The 21,041-nt window shown below is 40.2% G+C and overlaps 1 protein-coding gene across 29 annotated transcripts in view; it reads left to right on the top strand.

The window, feature by feature from the left end:
• Positions 1–21,041, top strand: part of Cadps (calcium dependent secretion activator) — a 457,138-nt gene that overhangs the window by 325,127 nt on the left and 110,970 nt on the right. For 7 of the 29 annotated variants that reach the window (XM_087182504.1, XM_087182502.1, XM_087182498.1 and 4 more), the window contains exons 14-18: positions 1,919–2,080; positions 14,363–14,464; positions 15,890–15,953; positions 16,344–16,467; positions 18,825–18,893. In XM_087182504.1, coding sequence (XP_087038630.1) covers positions 1,919–2,080; positions 14,363–14,464; positions 15,890–15,953; positions 16,344–16,467; positions 18,825–18,893 — 521 coding nt within the window. Of the gene's footprint in view, positions 1–1,918; positions 2,081–14,362; positions 14,465–15,889; positions 15,954–16,343; positions 16,468–18,824; positions 18,894–19,759; positions 19,778–21,041 lie in introns of all 29 variants that reach the window. The other 22 variants (XM_087182513.1, XM_087182514.1, XM_087182509.1 and 19 more) reach the window with 7 other exon arrangements.

Below are 21,041 nucleotides of genomic sequence, written 5' to 3'. Positions count from 1 at the left end.
ACTTCTAGTGTGGCCTCTGACACTAGACCAAGATGGGTTCAAATCAAGGTTCCTTCCTCTACTTACTAGCAGTGAATCAGTTTGATAATTAACCCCCTCAGTGCCACAGGTTTCTTGTATGTAAAATGGAAAACAGTATCCTCGTAGCTTTGTTGAGAGTATGCAAATAGAAACAAAATGCTCAGCAAACTGCCTGGAATGTGGCAAGAGCTTAGTGAACACGTGCTATTGTTATCACCTTTCATCCCATGAGTGTTCAATGATGACTTACTTGTGTCAGATTTTGGTACACATTCAGGATATATGGCAAGTAAAAAAGAGATGCCAAACAAGGGCAGAATCATGTTTATATTGGTGCTGTAAAGAAAAGGAATAGAACTCCATGGTGGAATTTAATGAGGAACATGACTCAGATGGAGTGGCAGCATGGCAGGGGACCTCCCTGAGGAAATGATGCTGAAGCTGAAAACTGATGCGTGTGTAGGAGTTGAGTGGATCCAGGCAAAAGGAACAGCATGTACAACTGTCCTGCAGAAGGAAGATGCCAAGCACATTTTGAGAGCTGAACAAGCTAGGTGAAGCTGGAAGACAAAGATGATAATACTTGTAATGTAACCAGAGAGGTGGGAAGAACTTCAGAAAACGTGGTCTAATCAGTCCCCTTGTTTTACAGATCTTACAGACAAGACCAGAACACCAAGGCTTCTGGTTCTCTTCTAAATACTCTCTTTCTTTAGACCTTGCCCAGTTCCTAGAGGAAAAGATCTGTATTCTGAATAATGCAGAGCAGCAAATAATTTCAGAACATTGCCATTTGGCTCTGGAGACATGGACTGCATTTCCACCTGCCACTGCCATTTTACTATCCCAATGTATGTAGCCTCACATTAGTACAGAGATGATCTTACATTCCTCCTAAGCACCCCAACCAACAGCCAGGGGAGGTGTGTGCTGGGGGAGCTGGGTGGCTTCAGGAAGCCAGCCTCTGGCGGAAATGCTGTTGCTCTAGGGCAGTGACGGCGAATCCTTTAGAGCTTTCAATAACAAGCAGCCAGCTACAGCAAAGTGCCATCAGTTCACCACCACTGTTCCAAGGAAATCCACAGTGGAGAGAGTCCAAAATCAACTACCTTTTTTTGAAATCAGTGCTGTGTCAGCCCTCCTTATCTTTGCAAGCCATGCAGCTCTGAAATACTGTATCTGTGGGATTTGTTCTGTGTTTTTCCTCTCTCCAGTGTTGGTAGAATTTTATGAAATGCAACTTCAGCATTTAGAACCAAATAACAATAGCATTGTAGGTTTGAATATTTAACAGGCAACAAGGTTATCTTCACCTCCTATTGTTATGAGGCTCAGTAGTCCTGCACCTTACCTTTTATTTGCATAAATGATACTTCTGAAAACTCTGATACCTGGGGTGTATCTGCACATAATTCTGGTTTTTATAAATATGTACACTTTGATGACTATCTGTTACAGCCTCTTGGACTGAATTTTCTAAAGAGAGAGAGAGAGAAGTTGCATTATATTCTCTGGGTTGTCACACTGTATTCTACATATGTTACTGAATAAGAAAGTGTTATAAAATAATGAAGTGTTTTTGTAAACTCCCTGGTAAACATCATCATGAATTATGATACACATTGTCTGGATTTCATATTGTAAGACTGCCACTTGATTCACAGTTAGGTTTATACATCTTGTCATGGAAACAGTTTTGGATTTCTTATTTTCTTTTCAGTTCTGATTTTCCTTATGCAAGTTTGCGTCTTTTTTGCTTATTATTTCAGTTTGAATGCATTTGCTTTTGCTTTGTGATGCATCTTTCCTTTTCCTTCTTTTGTCTGTGCATGTCATGCTCTTGATTCTCCTATGGCTGGTCACACTCTGTGCATGCCTTGTTCAACCACCCTCTCAGAAGTCCACAAATGCATGTGTACCTTAGTGGGCTGCTACCAAATACTGACTCTGAGGGGAACAAAACTCCCTCCTCATCTGAATCAGAGACTAAAAAAGATACCAAAAGAGAATCCAAAAAAGGAAAAGAATTCAAAATCCACTCAAGTCAAGAGCCCAAAAGGTAAGAAGTTATGTGGGTACTGCTTGTTTTTGTTTTTGTTTTTTTTTATTTCTTGGACCTTTCCCCATCCCTCCATCCAGGCAACCACTTCCACCTTTGCATACTGCAAGCTTTGAGTATTCCTGAAATCTCTGTTCCTTCAAGGGTTTTCAAAGGTAAACTTTAAAAAAAAAAAAAAATCTAGGAATGGGCAAGAATGTGTATTGCAACTGAATTTGATTCAGGTGTTTAGTGATCCTTAAAACATGTTCATATTGAGCAATATGTAAACAGAATAATGAATCAGATTGCTTTTTTTTGTGGCAACTACTTAAGAACCTAGTACCTTACCAAGTCATTCGTAATAAGCAATACATGCTTGTAATTTTGAAATTATATTTTAAGGAGTAAATAAAATGGGTTGGCATTAAATAAGCCTATACATTTACAGTAGTAGCTCTATCATTTTCATCAAACCATTCTCAGTTCCACAGTCACCTCATGAAAAGAATTTCACCACAAAAAATGACTTATAATAATTATACAAAATAAAACAACACTAAATTAATAGTTTTTAGTAGAATCACTTACATGATAGGGTTATCTTTAAAGTATTTTTAGGTTCTAAGATTTGATTTATCTTGCCTTATTTCCCATGTCTTTTAGGGATACTGTCTTTTTAACTACTTGATAAACTGATGGCTTTCTTTTCCATTTTAGACAGTTTTTACTCAGTATTTCCAGTGTTGCCCTTATAGTCTGCTTCATTTTCTCTTCCCTCATCCCAAATTAACAGTGACACCTTAACATTTTGTTGTAGTTTTGGAACTGATGATTCTGATTCTGGCATTTTCAAGCTACCCAAAATTTGCCTACACATATGCTTTATTCTTCAGTCTAAATTGCTTCATTAAATATTTCTAAGCCCCAAAATGTATGCAGTGCACATGCAGATAGACCAAATGAAAATGCAGACTTTTGTTTTCTAGAGAATGCAGCAAGCAGTCAGTCAGTATATGCACATCCAACGGTGAAAGTCAAAGCAAATCCTGATTCTGTATAGCCACTGATCACCCTCACAGCAATACATGAGAATGTAGGTGCAGTTTCTGTTGTGTTTCGCTGGGAGCTTCAGCAACAAGGAAATAGTAACTTGCAGTTCAAAAGAAAGTTCGCAGAGAACATCATAGGTGCCCAAAGCACAGGTCTAATAAAACTGACAAGTCTTTGAAGAGGAAGCTGCCCTAGCTGCTGTCCGAGGTGCTGCTTTTGGAGAACAAAGAGCAAATGGTCACTGTGAGAAAGCACCATTTGCTCAAGCCTGACCTAGTTTCTGTGCCATGAAACCATCCAAAAGGATCCCCATTGGTTCTCTGACAAGATTATGTGTTTTCAGGGTCTGTGTTTGCGTTGTGTTTTATAATAAAGATGAAATCATAATATTAAGTATCCATGTGTAGTAGTGTTCTACAGTTTACAGAGTGATTTCAAAAGTCCTCTCATGTGCTATGAAATTCTCAGGGTAGCCATTTTTGCACCCATTTGGCATATGATGAAACTGAACGTCCATAAATTTAAGAGGTGAATCTACATGTCCTAAATCCAAACCTCTTCCTCATTGCACTAAATTTACCTGTGCCTGGATTCTAAAGATCTGAGTGTTAGAAACTGTTCTTCATAAATCTAGGAATACTATACATCATTTTTGTGCCTTGGTTTTCTCACCTGTAAAATGAGCAAACAGAATCATAGCATCTGTAGTATTCTTTTAAAATCTAAAATTGTCTTCTGTGGTTTAATACAAGAAATCAAACAGCTCATAGCCAGGTTTCATTTTCTAAGGTTCAATTAAAATAAGGATAAGCCTTACCATTTGACAAATACTTGCCAAATGCCAACCACTACGTGAAGTGCTTTTGACACATGTTATCTAAGTTTATCTTTATTACACCCCTGTGAAATAAGTATTGTTATTACCCTCCTACAGTAGATGTGACCTTGAGGCTCAAATTCACATACTTCCCTGAGGCTCTGTAACAAACAGTGGTCTGAGCCTGATTGGAATATGGATATTCTGACTGCAGAGCTTCCACTTGTAACCATTCTGCCTTACTGTCCTTTGAAGACTGGCACTTTACATGGCATGAGATGCCATTTGATACTTGTTTCAACATTTCCAGGTGAGATGCTACAACAGTCACCTGCATTAAGGAGTTGCCCATTTGAGGCCTAAGGGTGCCCAATATGAGTATGCCCCACCTAAGTAATTTTAGCTTTGTGGACAAAGTAGACTCTAGTGGACTTTTAGACCACCTGAGGAAGAATTTTCTTTGAATACTCATTAACAGTCTTTGGTATTGTGGAAATCATATTCCTAACCTCTTTGACCTGCACAACCAGAATTTGAATGTGGAAGTGTTATTTATTCCTGCCCCCAGATTTAAAAGAAATTCATGGGCTTAGGAGGCCTTGTGTAGCTTGTCTGAGACCCTAAGTGTGATCTTCAGTACTACAAAAGAAAAAAGAAAAGGAATACATGACTGATAAATAGATTACCCCTTCAACTGAATTTAAGTGAATCTCATCTCATTGTTATCTCAAAACCAGCTTCAGATTAGGTAAAAAGATTTCTTAAAATATTATTAATTCAATGCCTCTGGCAGCTGGAAATTATTAGTAAGTGCTCATGTGTGAGAGGCTGAATTTCTCCTACCTGCTGTAGAAACCTGTGCCACATCTGCATGAAAGAGTATACCTATGTGGATCAGAAATGTTCTAATCAAGAGTAGACAGGTCTGCTGGTCAGGATGACATTTGCTGTTCCTAATCCCAAGCACTGTGTGACATGAGCACATCTACATATTTGTCATTGTTTAGAATAATGCTTCTTAACTGGAGGGTGAATTTTCCCCCAGTGAACTTTGGCAATGTCCAGAGACATTTTTATTTTCATACCTGTGCTATTGTTTTCAAATAGGCCGAAGCCACAGGGATATAGTTCAGCATGCTGTAATGTACAGGCAATCCTCATGCAAACAAAGCCCAAAATGCTAATTATGCCAAGGTCAAGAAGCCCTACTTTTGGAGGGGGCTGGGGGGGTTTTTTTGGTACCAGGGATTGAACTCGGGTCCTTGAGGTTGCAAGGCAGGTGGCAGAACCACTGAGCTAAATCCCTGGCCCTGGAAGCCCTGTTTTAAATCAAACTCATAAGTGACAGACCAAATTGTTTTCTTTTTACTTAGGTTTTTTGTTTCTTTTACACAGACTCTGTGTCTAAACGTATAGCAGGTGCCCCTGCTGACATTCCATTTGTACAGTTGAGGAGTTTGTTGAAATACAAAATATTGAATCCCATCCTCAAATAATTTGATTCAATCAGTCTTAGATGGAGCCAGGGTTCTGAAATTTTAATACTGATACCTACTCCAATATCCCAAAGTATTTGATATTCAGATCACACTTATTTAAAGTCTTGGTTGTCAAACTTGGATGCACATTTGAATCATTTGTGGGAGGGGAGAAAATGCTGATCCCCAGGCCTCGCCTACAGGGCTTCTAATGTAATGCATCTGGATGTGGCTTAAACATCATGAATTAAAAATCTCAAATGGTTCTAATATAGAGCAAAATTAAAGACCCATTGGCTGATGGAACATTAGTTTGGGCCAGCTTTTAAAAACTAAACCCATTTTCTCAAAAAAAGAGAAGAAAAGGGAAATGTAAGCATGTTCAGCTGGTTGCATTTGGCGATCATAAAATCCACAGATGTAAATTGCTATATCTTCTCATTTTTAAATCAGCTCCTAAGGTTGCAGTACTTAATTTTCACCATAATATTTTTAGTATTCTTTCTAGATGACATTTAGATTAGCATCGCTTTGGTCACTGTCCCATAGTGACAAGGCAATCAAACAGCTCCGATGATTGCAAGTTGCGTCAATATTCCTTGGATCCTTTATTATTGGGATTGGAAATTTTTCTCATTTACATTATTATTTAACATTTCGTGAATGCCAGTGCTGCTCTTCACATATGGCCTGTGTAGAAAGTACATTGTATCAGCAATTAACAAATCTATAATGCCAACCGCCCCAATCCAAAGTACTCTACATAGATTAATGAGTCTACAAGCAGATGTAAGAGGGCATGAATTCTAAAAAAAAATCTCTGAAAATGTGTCCAAAGATGTGTTTGGAACCAAGGTGCTACCCATGTTCAGAGACCATGTGAATGTAGCAGGTTAGGACCTGAGTAACTAAACAGTCACACAAAACTTGCTTTTCTCCTATTACTGCAGCAAGGTTCATACGTTAGTAAGTGGTTCTATCCATCCAGTTGCTCAAGACAGAAAGAAGCTGTCTTTGACTTCTCCTCCCCTGTGGCATGTCACAGCACTCAATGCTTCAAAATCTCTCTCAGGCCCATATATTTCTGTCTTCGATGCCACTGTCATAGTTCAGATCTAAATCTTCTTTCCCCTGCACCACGACAGTTGGCTTATTTACTGTGCACTTCCAGTGTTGAGCCTTGTTATTATTTAATCAGAAACAACCACAAACTCTCATGCTCTCAAAGGTGGAGATTTTGGATGGTGATTGGGTCATGAGGGTGTTATAGCTGACTTGCTATTAGAAGACAGTGCCTAGGTAGAGGCAGGCCAGTGGGGGCCTAACTTGGAAGGGCCTGTCTCCCTTCCCAGCTCCTCCTTGATCTCTCTATCTCCACCCCCATCCCCATCACCACTCTCACCCCTACCCCTTCCCCCTCTATCTCTCTCCTTCCTGGCCACCATGACATAAGTAGCTTTCCACTTCAGCAGGCCCTTCTACCTTACTGTTATCTGCCTTGCAGCCAGCCAACCGTGGGTGGAAACTTCTGAGACTGTGAGCCAAAATAAACTTCTCCTTTAAACTATAGGCATTGGATATTGTGTCTTCCTGATAAGGAAGGTGATTAAGACAGGCTCACTCCCAATCCATGGTACACAATGGTTCTTGTTGTTGTTATATTTTGTGGCTGCCTACCTAGTAGTAAATGAATAGTGTATATATTTTTTCTTTCACTCTAACTTCTCCCTCAACACATAAACACATGCACACACACAGAGACAATGATAAGCCTGTTGCTTTTTTTTTTTTCGGTACTGGGGATCGAACTTAGGACCTTGCACTTGCAAGGCAGGTGGCAGAACCACTGAGCTAAATCTCTGGCCCAACCCTGTTACTTTTTAACTCTTCTTCCCTCAAAGAGAAAAACAACTGTACAACAGGGCTGGCTGTGTTGCGCCAACCTCTGAGTCAGTTTAGCACTCTGCATAGCAGGCGTGGATGGGTCCAGCAGCGACCCCACACCCTTGGTCTCATGTTACACCCTGACAAAGCCATTACTTTTCTGGTGAACAAGAATATGGCTCTGGCTGGCCTTCTATCTCTGTGCAGGTGTAGGCCTTGCACATGGATGATGCTGTCTAAATTCTAAAGAACCAGCTCTATTTAATAGGAAGTACTTATAAGAAACAGAGGGGGGGAAATTTCAAACATTTCAAATAAAAGTAGCCATCCCAGATATCCATAGGGAAATTCCCTTTAGAGCTTGTCTCCTTTTAAACCATGTGGTTCTCTTCCTGAAGAGAGGATCCCCCATGAAAAAAGCAGATTTTCCAACTCAGACATGAAATCTAGTGAAATACGCTGAGTTATCTATCTCCCTGGTGCAATCTTTCTGGTCCATAGCAGCCCATCAAGTAATGTACATTTTTATCTTAAATGCCAATGTGGTATCCTTTGGTCATTGAGATCACTGATACAGAAATGTATTTCTTATGTTGTGCCACTTTCAGGACGGACGTGATATATCATTACTGGTCTGGCCAGTGGGAGATCTAACATGCAGTCTTCAGGGCAGGAGGGATCTAAAACCTAGTTGTCTGTCGAGTAATTTTTTTAAAAACCCATCTCTTCTCTTATTCCTCAAAGAAAAATATCTCCTTTGCTTGGGAAAAATGCATTCTTTCCTGCATTTTATATTGTTTTCTTATCATCTTTTTGGTTCTTACTTCATTCAGTCCCTGAAGCCACTTTCACTGAAGTTCTTGTGCCAAGAGTGTCCATATTCAGTAGAAGGAAACTTGCCAACCACTTCCTTATACTAGTGTGAGCAAAGCATCTCGTATTGTTGGGTTAAAACTACTTATTTGGATAAACTGTAAACAGGTCAGAAAAAGACTTCACCAGTATATTTTCCCTCTCCAAGCCCCCTAGTTTTTGAAACTGATTAATAGCCCACCCCAAAAAGCAGTAACACACACATGCACACTCACAAGGGTGCTGAAACTGCTTGTTGTTGCTTCCTGTCTTACTCTTTGTGATGCAAACACTTTGATATATTTGTTTTAGCATCGTGTCTGAGCCTCAGGGCGTCAGGGCATAATTAGAAAAGGGAATGTGCTGGAAGGAAAGAAGAGGGAAGGGGTAAGGCTGGCTTTCATAATGAAGCAGTGACTATGGAATGTGAGAGTCTTAATTATAATTTATAATTAACCTAGGATTATACAAACCATCCAGTTGACCAAGCGGGGATGTCTCTTTTTGAGAGGGTAGTACTTTCATGTTATCTTGAATTTGTAGTTACTAACTGCTTGAAGGAGACAGGAAAATATCCCACAATAGGATTAAATTCAAAGATATCACTAAAAATTGTAAAGATAGAGTTTTTAGAAGAAGATTTTTTTTTTAAGTCAAAAGTGTTTCGTGTAAATGTCCTTTTAGGAAGCATTTCAAGGAACTTCTCAAATACTCTGTCCCACTCTAGCCCTTTAAGCTCTAGTATTTCTGGGCTGGAACAATTTAGTAGCAAGTAGGATTCAGTTATCATGCTTGTTTAAGGACATTTTCATGGCTCCATAATGCGGTCTGCAGGCATGCATCCATTTGGAGAGAGAGAATATATCATGTTTACAGTGCCTGCACCAGCATATGTGGACATTTGCATTTGGAGATGAAAGTATATTCCCTCTTCAGCTGGAGTTTTACCCCTTGTTGGTAGTGATTGGAGGCTTAAAGCTGATTGTATGTAGAGAGTGGACTAGAAACTCTTTCCTCTTCTGTTGAATTTACATGTTTCTTTCTACACCTCAATGTTGCACTTAATCACCAAACAGATACTGTATCAGAAGACATCAATCATCATAAAGTTGGAATTAATTTTGCATCCTAGCCTTCTTGAAAAGACATCTCAGCTTTCATGGAAGGCTGTGGAGCCCAGACTTCAGCCTGATGTGAAAAACCAGGCTATCAAGATAATTAAATGCTATGACTCTGTGTGCTCACCTGAACGTGTGGCTGCAGTTTAATGACCCCAAAGAGGTCAGTTCATTTTACAAAACACATTGCAGCTCATTGCAGCTGAAGAGCTTTGATTATGTTGTTCATGCTTAATTTCAAATATCAAAATAAAACATTCTGCTTTAAAAGCTCAGTACTTAATTGTATTGAATGTAAGCCTATAATAAACATAAGTTAATAAGCTCTAGCTGAGAAGCATTTGGGGAAAGGGAGAACAGTTTACATATCCAGTAACTCAAAGGGTTGATTAGCTGGGTTATGATAGTTTCAATTTGACAAAAAAAAGCATAGAAAGAAAAATGCAAGTCTAGATGTATTATTATTTGTGACATGGCTCAAGATGGGAGACTGTGAGGAGAGTAAAGATGACAGAACTGGTGCTAACCACCGTGACAAGAACTTGAAGAGCAGCCGACATGACATCTTTCCTATCATGCTGCTGAAAGTGTCAACTTTGTGAAGGACAGTGAGAAAATGGTTTGCCGAAACCTTGAAAGGTGGATTCCGGAGATGCCTGTCGTGTCACATGCGATATAGTCTCCTGTGGCTAGAGAGACCCATTTCTGGACTGGTGATGGCCTGCAAGTGGGAGAGCTTCCAGTCTCTAGCAGGGCTCCAAAGATGACTGCACTTGACCTGCATATTGTCTCAAATTTGCAGAACCATGATATACAAGAAGTAAGTTAGCCAGTATGCAGTTGGGTGGAACCAGAAACCACAGGCTACATTTCCCCACATGTGTGTATGTGTGTTCATCCTGAAAGCCAGGCTCAAAGGCATCCACATTTCTACTAACATCCGGGACTTTATGTACTTCAGGGAGGAATTGCGTACTTCAGGAATCTATGCCATATAAGTAACAAAAACTGAATAATTTAAGCAAAAGGGAGTTTGTTGGGATGATGAAGCTGAGAACCTCAAAGAAAGGGATGGAAGACAGGAAACACAACCACAGCAGTGGTCCTGCATTCAAAGACCTGTGGAGCATTTAAAGTGCCAGAATCTAGGTTCAGTATGGACAAAGCAAACCAAAGCTTTGAGGGGACCTTTCTCAGTTCCAGGATGCAGCCAGAGATGAAGAGCTCCCGACCTGTTGGAACAATCTGGTAAAGGTCCTACTGCTAGAACCAGCAAATTCCACCTTGTTCTTCTCAGTTTGCACCACTGTCAGTGCTAAGATTCAGAAGAAAGGGTCCTTGTGGCAGGAGTTAGGTCATACCCCAGCACAGATGTGCAGCGGCTGTGAAAGAGAGGAGCTGCCCCTAGGAACCCTTCACTTTTTTTTTTTTGGTACCAGAGATCGAACTCAGGACCTTGCGCTTGCTTGCAAGGCAGGCGGCAGAACCACTGAGCCAAATCCCTGGCCCTCCTTCACTATTAATAAGGGGACAACAGGCCCCTCAACTTACCCTCCCCCAAGGGCACCCAGACTATGGTCGAGGTCATGCCTTCAAATTCAGGGGCTGTCAGGAAGTGGCAGTGGATGCTAAGAAGCGAAAACCTAGAGGCAGACCAAGCACAGTCAGGCATGAGAAAGGAGACTAGCCATGGATTCTGCATTAAGACGTCTCAGTCTGGAACATTCTAGCTAGACCTTTAAAATCCAGCTTCATCAGGGCTGGGGATGTAGCTCAGTGGTTCTGCCACCTGCCTGGCAAGCGCAAGGTCCTGAGTTCGATCCCCGGTACCAAAAAAAAAAAAAATCCAGCTTCATCTTTCCTTTTCTCTCATTCTTTGTGACTCATTCAGTGTTCAAATACTGAGAAACTAACAAGATACATAGCCAGTTTTATGACAATTATAGAATCACATCCCCCCCAAAAAAATGTTTCCAGGAAAAAATAAAGAATACAGAAATACAGCTTCTGCGAGACAGCAATACAGTTCTGCTCTTACTATTTATTTTGCAACCAGCACTGCTTGGATGGTTCCTTGGAAACTGTGCAGATGCCTCTTTTGAAAAGGTTGGGTAGCTCAGGACGTGGACCATGTACCTCTTGGAGATCTGATTCCAAATCCATTCCAGTTTAAGGGAACTTAGGTACTCTGGATCAATGTACCTTCTCAGCCACAGGAAGAGTCTCCACCAAGTGTGGGTTCTGTTCTGTTCTGTTCTGTTCTGTTCTGTTGATTGGTGACTGCTTGGTTGGTTCGTTCATTTGGGATATTTCCTGAGTTGTTTGTTTATTGCGGGGTTTTTGCTCTGTTTTGTCTAGAACAATGGTTCTCAGAGTGTGGCTCTTGAGCAAGTGCCATCAGAGAATTGTCAGACACACAGAGCCTGAGACTCTCTCACAGACCGAGGAGTCAGACACCCTGGTGGGCCTAGGGGCTGTCACGAACACCCCAGGCGATGCCCAGGCAAGCTCAGCTTTGGGAACCACTGCTCTAGAGAAAATATTTATTGCTCCTGTAAAAACCAATGTGCTCCAAGAGATTTAATCAGGGTTTCTTCAACTAGTAGCTCTATACAGATCTATGTAAACCTGCACAAATAACATTGATAAATTATAGAGGTCAATGGAAAAGAGGCTGATGTTTGGCTGAATCTTTAGAAATAATTACGTGAAATCAAACAAAACAGGAAAGTGTGCTTTGTAACATATTGTTACAAACTGTGGTCTTTGACAAATTATATTCCTGGGCAGTCTCTTCATTTTGTGAAAGAGCATCCCCTGTTCCCAGTACCATTTCAGAGCAATTCTTGCAATTACAAACAAATTTGCATGTGATGTCAAAATCATGATTTCTTTTATCACCTGTTTTCTCTGATGAACTCTGGACTACTTGCCTTACAGTTTAGGTTTGAGTTTAGGTTGTTTTATTTATGTTAAAATAAAACTATTGACACTGACACACATCATCAAGAAACAAATTAAGTACATTTTTAGTTTTTTACATTTTTTTCAGAAAGTAGTCCACAGAGAGGTGATTGGGGAAGCAGAAGCTGCTGCTACCATTCAAATTACAAATGTGAATCATCACAACAAAAGGCAGAAAACACAATCTGATTTTATATTTGTCACAGTACTGTTTGTAGTGAGAATTAACTGAGAAGGTGGGGCACATAACTGTTCAGTTTGTATTATCTCAAAGACAAATGCAAAAGCTACCTGTTTTAAAAGGCTTATTGAGTAATGAGGCCATGCCATGATTCACAGAGAAGTTTGTCTCCTAATATTGGCCTCAAACATCTCTGGGCTCTCCATGTCAAATGCCTATGCTTTTGACTATGATCTTGTAGCCCCTCGCTGCAAGTAAGTTACAGTTAATAGCATTTTTCTCTGGGTTTATTCCCAGCTAATAAACTAAGTGGTCTGCATGGTTCCTTTTTCCCCAGGCAAGGATGTGCTTCCACATGCCAATCACATGTGTATTCAGTGCATTAGAAAGCCGAATTTTCCATAAACAAAATTTAAAAGCCATATTAAAAAAATTCTAACTTATACAGAAACAAGAATTTACCAAAGAAAATGTTGCATGGATTTTGGGGAAGGTCAATGAATTCATCCTAGGACTTAACTGCAGATTCATGAATATTTCGTATAAAACAAAAATCCTTTAAGATAAACTTTGTAACTGAACATTTGAGGGGGTTTTTTCCAGAAAATTTGTAAATAAGGGCATGTGCCAGTGTTCCACAGCCTACTTGTTATTTACATTTTACCTTCGTTTGGAGGAATGTGAAGAAATAGACTGGCTAAGATTTTAATATTTGAGGATTTTTTTTATAACCTGGGGGAATGGACATTTTTCTCCTTGTTCAAATAGGGCATATTTATTGTTTTAAAATAAGAGAAGCTGACCAATTAACCCCTGACAGGAATTGCATTGCTCTTCATTGCCAAGTCTTTTGTGCACTCGGGCTGGTATAGTGTGTATAGAGGATTTTCCCAACTTCTGCTGGATCCTTGAGAAGGCCTATAAATACGACCATTTGTTTGGTCTCAAGATGACTCGCATTTGCAAACCGAGGAATGTTCCAATAGAAGTTTCATAGTGACACACCAATCTGCAAACTGGCTCAGCCAGTAGTCAAAACAAGTCACTACAAGATCTCAGGAAACGGAAGGCTTTGAATGGGTCAAAGTATCCTGCCTCTAATTTGGCACAGATAAATTGGGGCTATAAAAATGCAACTTTCTTTATATTTTAACTTGAAGGGGCTCTAACAAATAGGGAAAATCTGTATGCACCCAGTGGGGACATAGAACCATGAGAATACTATGATTAAACTGGATTGTTTATTCATTCCAAGACCTTTCTTTTTATTACAGTGAGCAATAATTTGCTAAAATTGGAAAACACTTGCTTTGCTCTTCAGTTAATACTTGAGTGCTTAAATTAATCCAAACATTTATTACAACTGAAATTGAGCCATTTATGAACATTTAACACTGGGCAAGACAGACACAAACAGAATACCTGGTTTTCATGGGAATTTTTGTGCATAGTTCAGGGATGCGTGTAAGAGAGACAGGAAATGTACATTAGAGATGTAGACCAGGTGAGTGCCCATCCCAGCTAAGAAAGCAGTGGTTAGTGCTTGCCAGTTAATGCCAGATGTTCTGAATTTCCAAGAGAAACAAGAAATCAGAATTGTATCATAAAACTTTCCTAATTTTAAAACTGTTGGCAACCAGTTCAATTTTTTTAAGAAGGTGTAAACCAAACAGAACAAGTCAAAGGAACTGGGCTTCCCTGGCATACCTCCACTCTGTACATGTCACCATTCTGTAAGGAATGACCTGTAGTTCTGCAATGTCCCCAAAAGGCTAAGGCCAAGACATCCCAGCCACTCTGGAAGGCTTCCCTGAACAGCAGGGCTTCTGTTGTTCTTACATGGATCACTGCAGTGGTTGTTTCCAAAATGAACAGTTTCCTCCTGCTAGAGATTTGATTTGATGGTGGGCAACATGTGAGGTCTCCATCACTTCATAATATGTCTTCTTTCCACAGGCCTGATGGAATCGGGACTGTGACTGTTGAAGAGAAGGAACGTTTTGAAGAAATCAAAGAGAGACTCCGAGTGCTGTTGGAAAATCAGATTACACATTTTAGGTAAGGATCTAGGGTTCAAGGGCTTATTAGGTGGATGAGACTGAAGAGACTCAAAGAAAGCTTGATTTTCCCAAACTGCAAATCTATCTCAGATGCATTGGATTGTCAGAAATAAATGAGTTGAAAAAAGCAAGGCAATCAGACATGGTTCCACAATAGCTAGCCAACTTTGAATTCTGAAGTTCATTTTATTTCCTTGTGTGAGTTGGCTCTGGTTATCGAGCTATTACAGAAAGTTAAATCTGAAACTTCGTTAAAGATCTGAATGAAGGAAAGACGAGGGGGGTGGAAGACAGTGGTCCACGGAGAGAAGAGCCTGGATCCATGTTGAAGGATGGCTTTCCCCACACGCTGGAGACAGCTGGCAGAGCTACCCTTGACCCTTACCCCACATGGAGCAAACCGATTGCTTCTCATCCTGTGCTGGTGGTTTTGGACCAGAGGTCCTGAAATAGTGACTCAAAAATACCAACAGCATTTACAGGAGTTCCTGCTCATTAAACACTTCCCATGCACAAGGACCGAAGTCTGGAAGACTATTAATTCATGTTTTTATCTCAGAACAACTTGGTAAGGTAGTTGTTTTAATCTCCATCTGCACAAGAAGTAAAATGGGACTGGGAGAGATTAAGGAACTTACCCAAGGCCACCCTGGATAGTCTAAGTAGCCCAAAATGCTCTCTGTACCTTAAGACAGTGATTTGAAATCTCATGACAGCCTGAAACAGTGATGGAACTCATAGTGGTACCTGACATAGTTCTACCTGTGCCATCAGAATTCTCCTTTGGGGGCTGGGGATTTAGCTCAGTGGCACAGTGCCTGCCTGACAAGTGTGAGGTCCTGAGTTCGATCCCCAGTACCAAAAAGAAAAATTCTCCTTTGGATGGGGCAAAATTTTTGATGAAATGTCCTTTGTTGACCATACACTGCATACAAAATGCATAACCAAGAGTAAAAGATCCAATAACAATGAAAGACCACAGTCTGAGAGACACAGGGAGCGGAATCAGGAATGCACTGTCCGTGCTTTCCATTTCATGTATTAATCCTTCGGGGACTGAAATTAGAGTGTTTGAATCAGCCCTATTTTAGGGATATGCTTGTCCCTATAATAATATGTAAGGTCACATTTGAGCTAACTAATGATTCTCATTCACAATAGAAATCCAAACAGAGCCTATGTCATCACTTGAAATATTCTTTTCTGCTGCAGACATTTGCAGAGTCCCTCTTTAGTCATTATTCACACATACACATATATACATTATATACACACATATATGGTGTGAATTCAGATTAACATAACACAATGTGACAAAATAAAAAGCATTTTCTGTTCCTGAGAGAGAGTTGCTATAGGAATCAAACTAAATGCTAAAATGTAATAGATTTGGGCAACCTGAAGAATTTTATGTCTCTTTTAGGTATTGCTTTCCATTTGGTCGACCTGAAGGTGCATTAAAAGCTACTCTCTCTCTCTTGGAAAGGGTAAGAATGAAAATAAAAGACACATACAGAGACATGCATGTAATTTTCGTGAGATACTGTGGGTGAGTGACCTAGCTTGTAATTTTCAGAGTTTGTTTACCATTCATCAAATATCAGGATAAAAGAGAGGAAACTGCCAACTTCCAGAAATTCTACCTCCTGATTCCCATATAGTTAAGATGCTTCTGACCTGTTTTTGATTCATGGCAAGGCTTTGCCATCCTATGCATTGCCAGTCTGGTGTTTTCTGTTTAACCACAGTTTGCAATCAGTATTAATTCACAAGGAAGCAGTCACAGCTAACTTTAAACTTGAAGTCTTTGAAAAGCATAATTAAGTAGCATACACTGCTTTGGACCTTCTAAAGAGTCTTTTCTTTTTTTCCTACAGGTTTTGATGAAGGATATTGTTACTCCAGTGCCACAAGAAGAGGTAAAAACAGTCATCCGTAAATGTCTAGAGCAAGCTGCTCTAGTCAACTATTCCCGTCTCTCTGAGTATGCCAAAATTGAAGGTAAGGCTCCCCTCTGCCCCCAGTTTTGAATTTCAGTTTTGGGATATCTCCCTAGAAAAGCCTGTCTCCTTTCTAGTGGGCACCAGAACATAGTGGTCCATCTGAATCTGTTGGGATGAAACCTGAAAGAACTTGAAATGTGGACGCTTCTTTGACTGTGGCCAAATGAATTAAAGCTTAGGGACTCATGCACAGCCTTTGTAGGAGAAGTATAGCATGACTAGAGGATGTTAGAAGATAACCAAGGTCTTCCCAAGAGTTTGTGTTGGCTCTAAATATGTGCTCTGCAGCTGATGTTTCCCTGTGAACAAGTTTGGTAAGATGACTGCCTTCTTTAGAGAAAGGGAAAGAAAGCAGTTTGCTGTTCCTCGCTGATAGCATTGGAGGTAAAACAAGAAGTATTCAATGCAACATCACAATTCTGCTTAACTCTCTCTTCCCCCTTGGAAGTATCTTGCCTTTGGTAACATTCCAGACTTGGTGGCAGGCCAGGGTCAAGTTATCTCTGATGGCTCCAAGTTGGCTTTAGGTCTCATTCTTTCCTTTACTCAGACCTAGTATTCTTGTTACCACTGCCCTCTCAAGATTTAGGGAAGCAGTCACTGATGACCTTGTCATCATCCAAAAGGCCCTTTGAATAAACTCTACTTGAGAAGGGATGATTCTTTGGGACCTATTCATTCACAAAGGTATTAATCACTTTTCATTGTTACCCTGTTGGCTGCCATAGGGTGATTTGAAAACCACACCCACCTTGACCAGTGGTGTAAGTGTATAAATGTGGAAGTTCTATGTGCAAAACTCAGTGTGTCCGCATTCCTGGAATCTGATGTTCTCTCACACGTGAAACATAGGACGCCTAACTAAAGCCAGCAAATGTGCATTGTCTATCTCAAGACATGACTGGGGAAGATAAAACTAACCAACCACCCAGAGTCTGTTACTGACCTTACCAAAGTCCTTGTTTCGTTAGAGAATTAGGTTAAGATCACATCAAATTTGCAGTGTTTTGTACTTTACATGTCCTCCCTCTCAATTTTGTCTGTCTGACAATACAAATTGTGTACCAGTGGTAATGAATTCATTGTTATGCATCCAGGGAGAAACACTTAAGAATTGGGCACTAAAAGGATGTTTATCAACACTTGACTTGGTAATAAATGACAAAAATAGAGAAATAAGATGATCATTAAAGGGCTATATTCACAAATAATTGTTCCAGCATTTATCAGCCCAGCACATAATGATTGGTTGGATTTGGTAAAGTCAACCAGGCACCTACTGATGCCAGGCCAGGCCAGGATGGGTGGGACCACGACACAACACAAGTGGTTGGCATGGCCATTCCTTAGACGTCTCAGTCTAGCTATTACTAGTCTTTTGGTAAGATCTGCTCTCTTCTTTCAGATAAATAAATTCAAAATCAAACTTTAAGATCTGTAAGTAAAAATGCATTCATTTCCAAAGTAGATCAGCTGGTCTGTAATTTCCTTTTGTGCCTCAATTCTTCTTGGTTGTGTTAACTATCTTTTGCACTGTGACTTTTTAGGTCTGGGGATTCTTTGAAGAAACCAATTCTTTTTTTTCCAACTCTCTTTTCAGAGAAGTACCTCATTCCACACTACCTGCTCTCTTCTGCTTCTCTCCTTCCTTGTCCGTGATTGGCTCAGCCACTTTTTGCCATGCCCTCTGCAAAAGTGGCTGAGACACCAATTTCAAAGCATGCTGGGATTGTTAATTCAGACAACCCAACATCCTCTGGCTGCATGTATCGGTTTTTCTTTCATGAACATAGTCCAACATGGGCTGAGACACTGCAGCTTTAAAGATATTACTACTAGACAGCTTTCTTTTGTAAGGCTCTGATCCTGCCCTCAGAAAAGAAATCTTCTATTTTTACAGTTGAGACCCTCTCTGAGCACTAAGAGTTGTTACTTGAGAATTTTGGAAAGAAGTTGTAGTAATATTGCTGGAGACTATGTTTATGAAGAAATACCTCAAGAGCCTTAGATACTAAAGTCTGAAATCCTTAGTATCTTGGAGCCTTAAATCAATGAAATTCTGTTTCCCTTTACTCATGATGTTTTTGGTCATTGTATTCTTGCCAATAACTCTAAAGAGACGTGTAAAATCATGGTCACAAATTCTCTCGTGACTCACATGACTCACGGCATGCTGAATGGTTAATCCAGTAGATCTCAAATTTTGAAACTCCTTTTTCTTTTATCCTGTGTTTATCCCAAAATATTCTGTGGCTATTTTCCTTTGAGCTAATGTAACGTTTTCCTCTAACCTATGGCCTTTAACCTCTTTACCTCTGACCTAAGCCTCTTGCATGCCCAAATCCTCTTTTATAGGGAAAAAGAGAGAAATGTATGAGCATCCTGTCTTCTGCTTGGCCTCCCAAGTGATGGATTTAACCATTCGTGAGTACCTACCACCTCCTCACCATGCTGTCTTCACTCTTTCTGTTTTCATTATTTCAAGACAATCCAGATCCAAACGAACTCACTCTCCTTGCTTCAAGTTGTTTAGCATTGGCTTGTCTGTTGGTTCTGTCTGTGAAACCCAGTGTGAGAAGTCCAGTCACTTTTTATCAGCCTAAAACAGGTTAGACAACTAAGTCATTTGTTTGTGATAAATTTAGACTTGTCTGTAAGTTTTTCAGTTATTCTCTGTCTGCACCCTGAATGCATTTTTACTTTGCTTGTGTGTAACCCGAATTTGTAAAGTGCTTGTCACTGGTACACAATCCAAAGATAGCAGCTAGGCTGGGAGCAACGTGCTAGGTGTCAGATAAAAGACATTTGGGGCAATGACGTGCCTTTTATCCGTGGTTGAGATGTCAAATGAACCTGGGTATGAGACCACACAAGGTGGGCCGTTCTCTGTAAAAATCAGAACTGATATGCCTCCTGTCTGTTCTCTCTCAAACTGGGACGCTTTCTTGTTCTCTCTGGAGATTGTGACTTGTCCTTGTCCTCTAAGCTCTGGCTAGGACATATGACTTAATTGTCATTTGGAGAGTTTGTGTATGTGTCATAGCTTGATTTTACATTGAACTTAATTTTACTAATTTTCTATTTGTGCAGCGTTTTCACCTCCATGAAGGAGCCTTTTTTTGCTGGCCCCCACACTTCGGGGCAGTGGGAATACAGGGCAACCTTTTCTTTCCAATATCATGTATCACACATACGTGGGGGGCATTTTGGTCCACTTGCTCATTAATCTTGCATATGTGTTCTTGTTTCTCTCTCTCTTCTCTCCTTGTTGTGCTCTCTCTTTCAAATAGAGAATCAAAAGGACGCAGGTGAACCAATTGTATATGCATTATCAATTATCAGGACTGTTGAGTTATATTCAGTTTTTGTTTGTTTTTGTTTTTTCAGTAGCTCCTTAAGATATGTACTCCCAGAGGGTAATGTGGAGTTGCAATAATACTTAAGGAGTTAATTTGTGCTGTCTAAATACATCTCATGGCCATTTCAATGTTGAATTTATAGAGCAGAATTTCTATAAAGGTACAAGCTTTGAAGGAACAGAATCTGGTTTGCTGCAGAGCTTCATTTCATCTTGGTTTCAGGATCCAGAGCTTTGGCCTCTTGTGCATTTTTTTAAAAGTTACTGACCCAAACGAATCTTACTTTTTGTTTTTCATTTCTTTTTTCTGTTTTCTGCCCTATGGAGAAGTTTTGTGTTCTTTGATGAATGTCTACTGGCCAAGACAGGGAGAAGTTGTTTCTGTGTTGTTCTTATGTGTGCCACACGATGAAACAGGAAGCACAGGCGGGTGACTGAGCAGGGACTGTGGCTGGGAGTCTCAAAAGGAGCAAGCTCTGAGAAAGTTCTCTGGATTTGGAAATTCTCTTCTCATTTGTTCCCAAAACTTCTGAGCCTAGTTTGACTCTGACTTGACACATTAATAAATGTATAGGGTAGATCGTTGTTTTTAACTCTTAAAGGATTCTCAAAAAATTATCATTTGGTCAAAGTTAACAGTTGACTGTATTTCAGAATGCATTTTTGAGTATGTGCTAAGCACAAGGTTAATGATAAATATTAGCCCACAATCCTGTGTCCAAGACAAGTGAGCCTTTTTCTCCCTGACAGAAAGGTATTCTTCATTCATCCATTCACTCACTCACTTTTTCATTCATTCACTTGACACATGCTTAGTGGGAGCCTACCTTGCGGCTGGTGCAGTGTCAGAAGCCAGAGACTGTATAACCAAGAGGGAGACCTGGTTAGCCTCAGAGGCTCTGTGCAAAGGTGCATCACAAATTCATTCCACTGTGACACCCGTTGGCCAAGCTATGCGGGAGAGGGATGGGGTGTTGGCCAAAAGCCAGAGACACCTCCACAAAGAGGTAAGGCTTGAACTGTATCTTGAGAGAGATAGGATTGGTTAAGGAGAGCTGGGATTGGAGACTGGAGAGGCTTTCTAGAGAAAAACTGTAAGCTGTGCAAAACACAAAATCATACAGTTAATAGAAACAACTAATGTTTATTTAATGTCTATCATAGACCAAGCACAATTCCATGTGCTTTATATCTACGAAGTCACGTATTCCTTA

Source organism: Heterocephalus glaber, unplaced genomic scaffold (genome assembly GCF_053883595.1).
Source record: "Heterocephalus glaber isolate CG9 unplaced genomic scaffold, H.glaber_assembly_v1.0 deba00001472, whole genome shotgun sequence".
NCBI lineage: Eukaryota > Metazoa > Chordata > Mammalia > Rodentia > Bathyergidae > Heterocephalus > Heterocephalus glaber.
The sequence above is the reverse complement of the archived record's forward strand: the minus strand, read 5'-3'. Positions and strand labels throughout refer to the sequence as shown.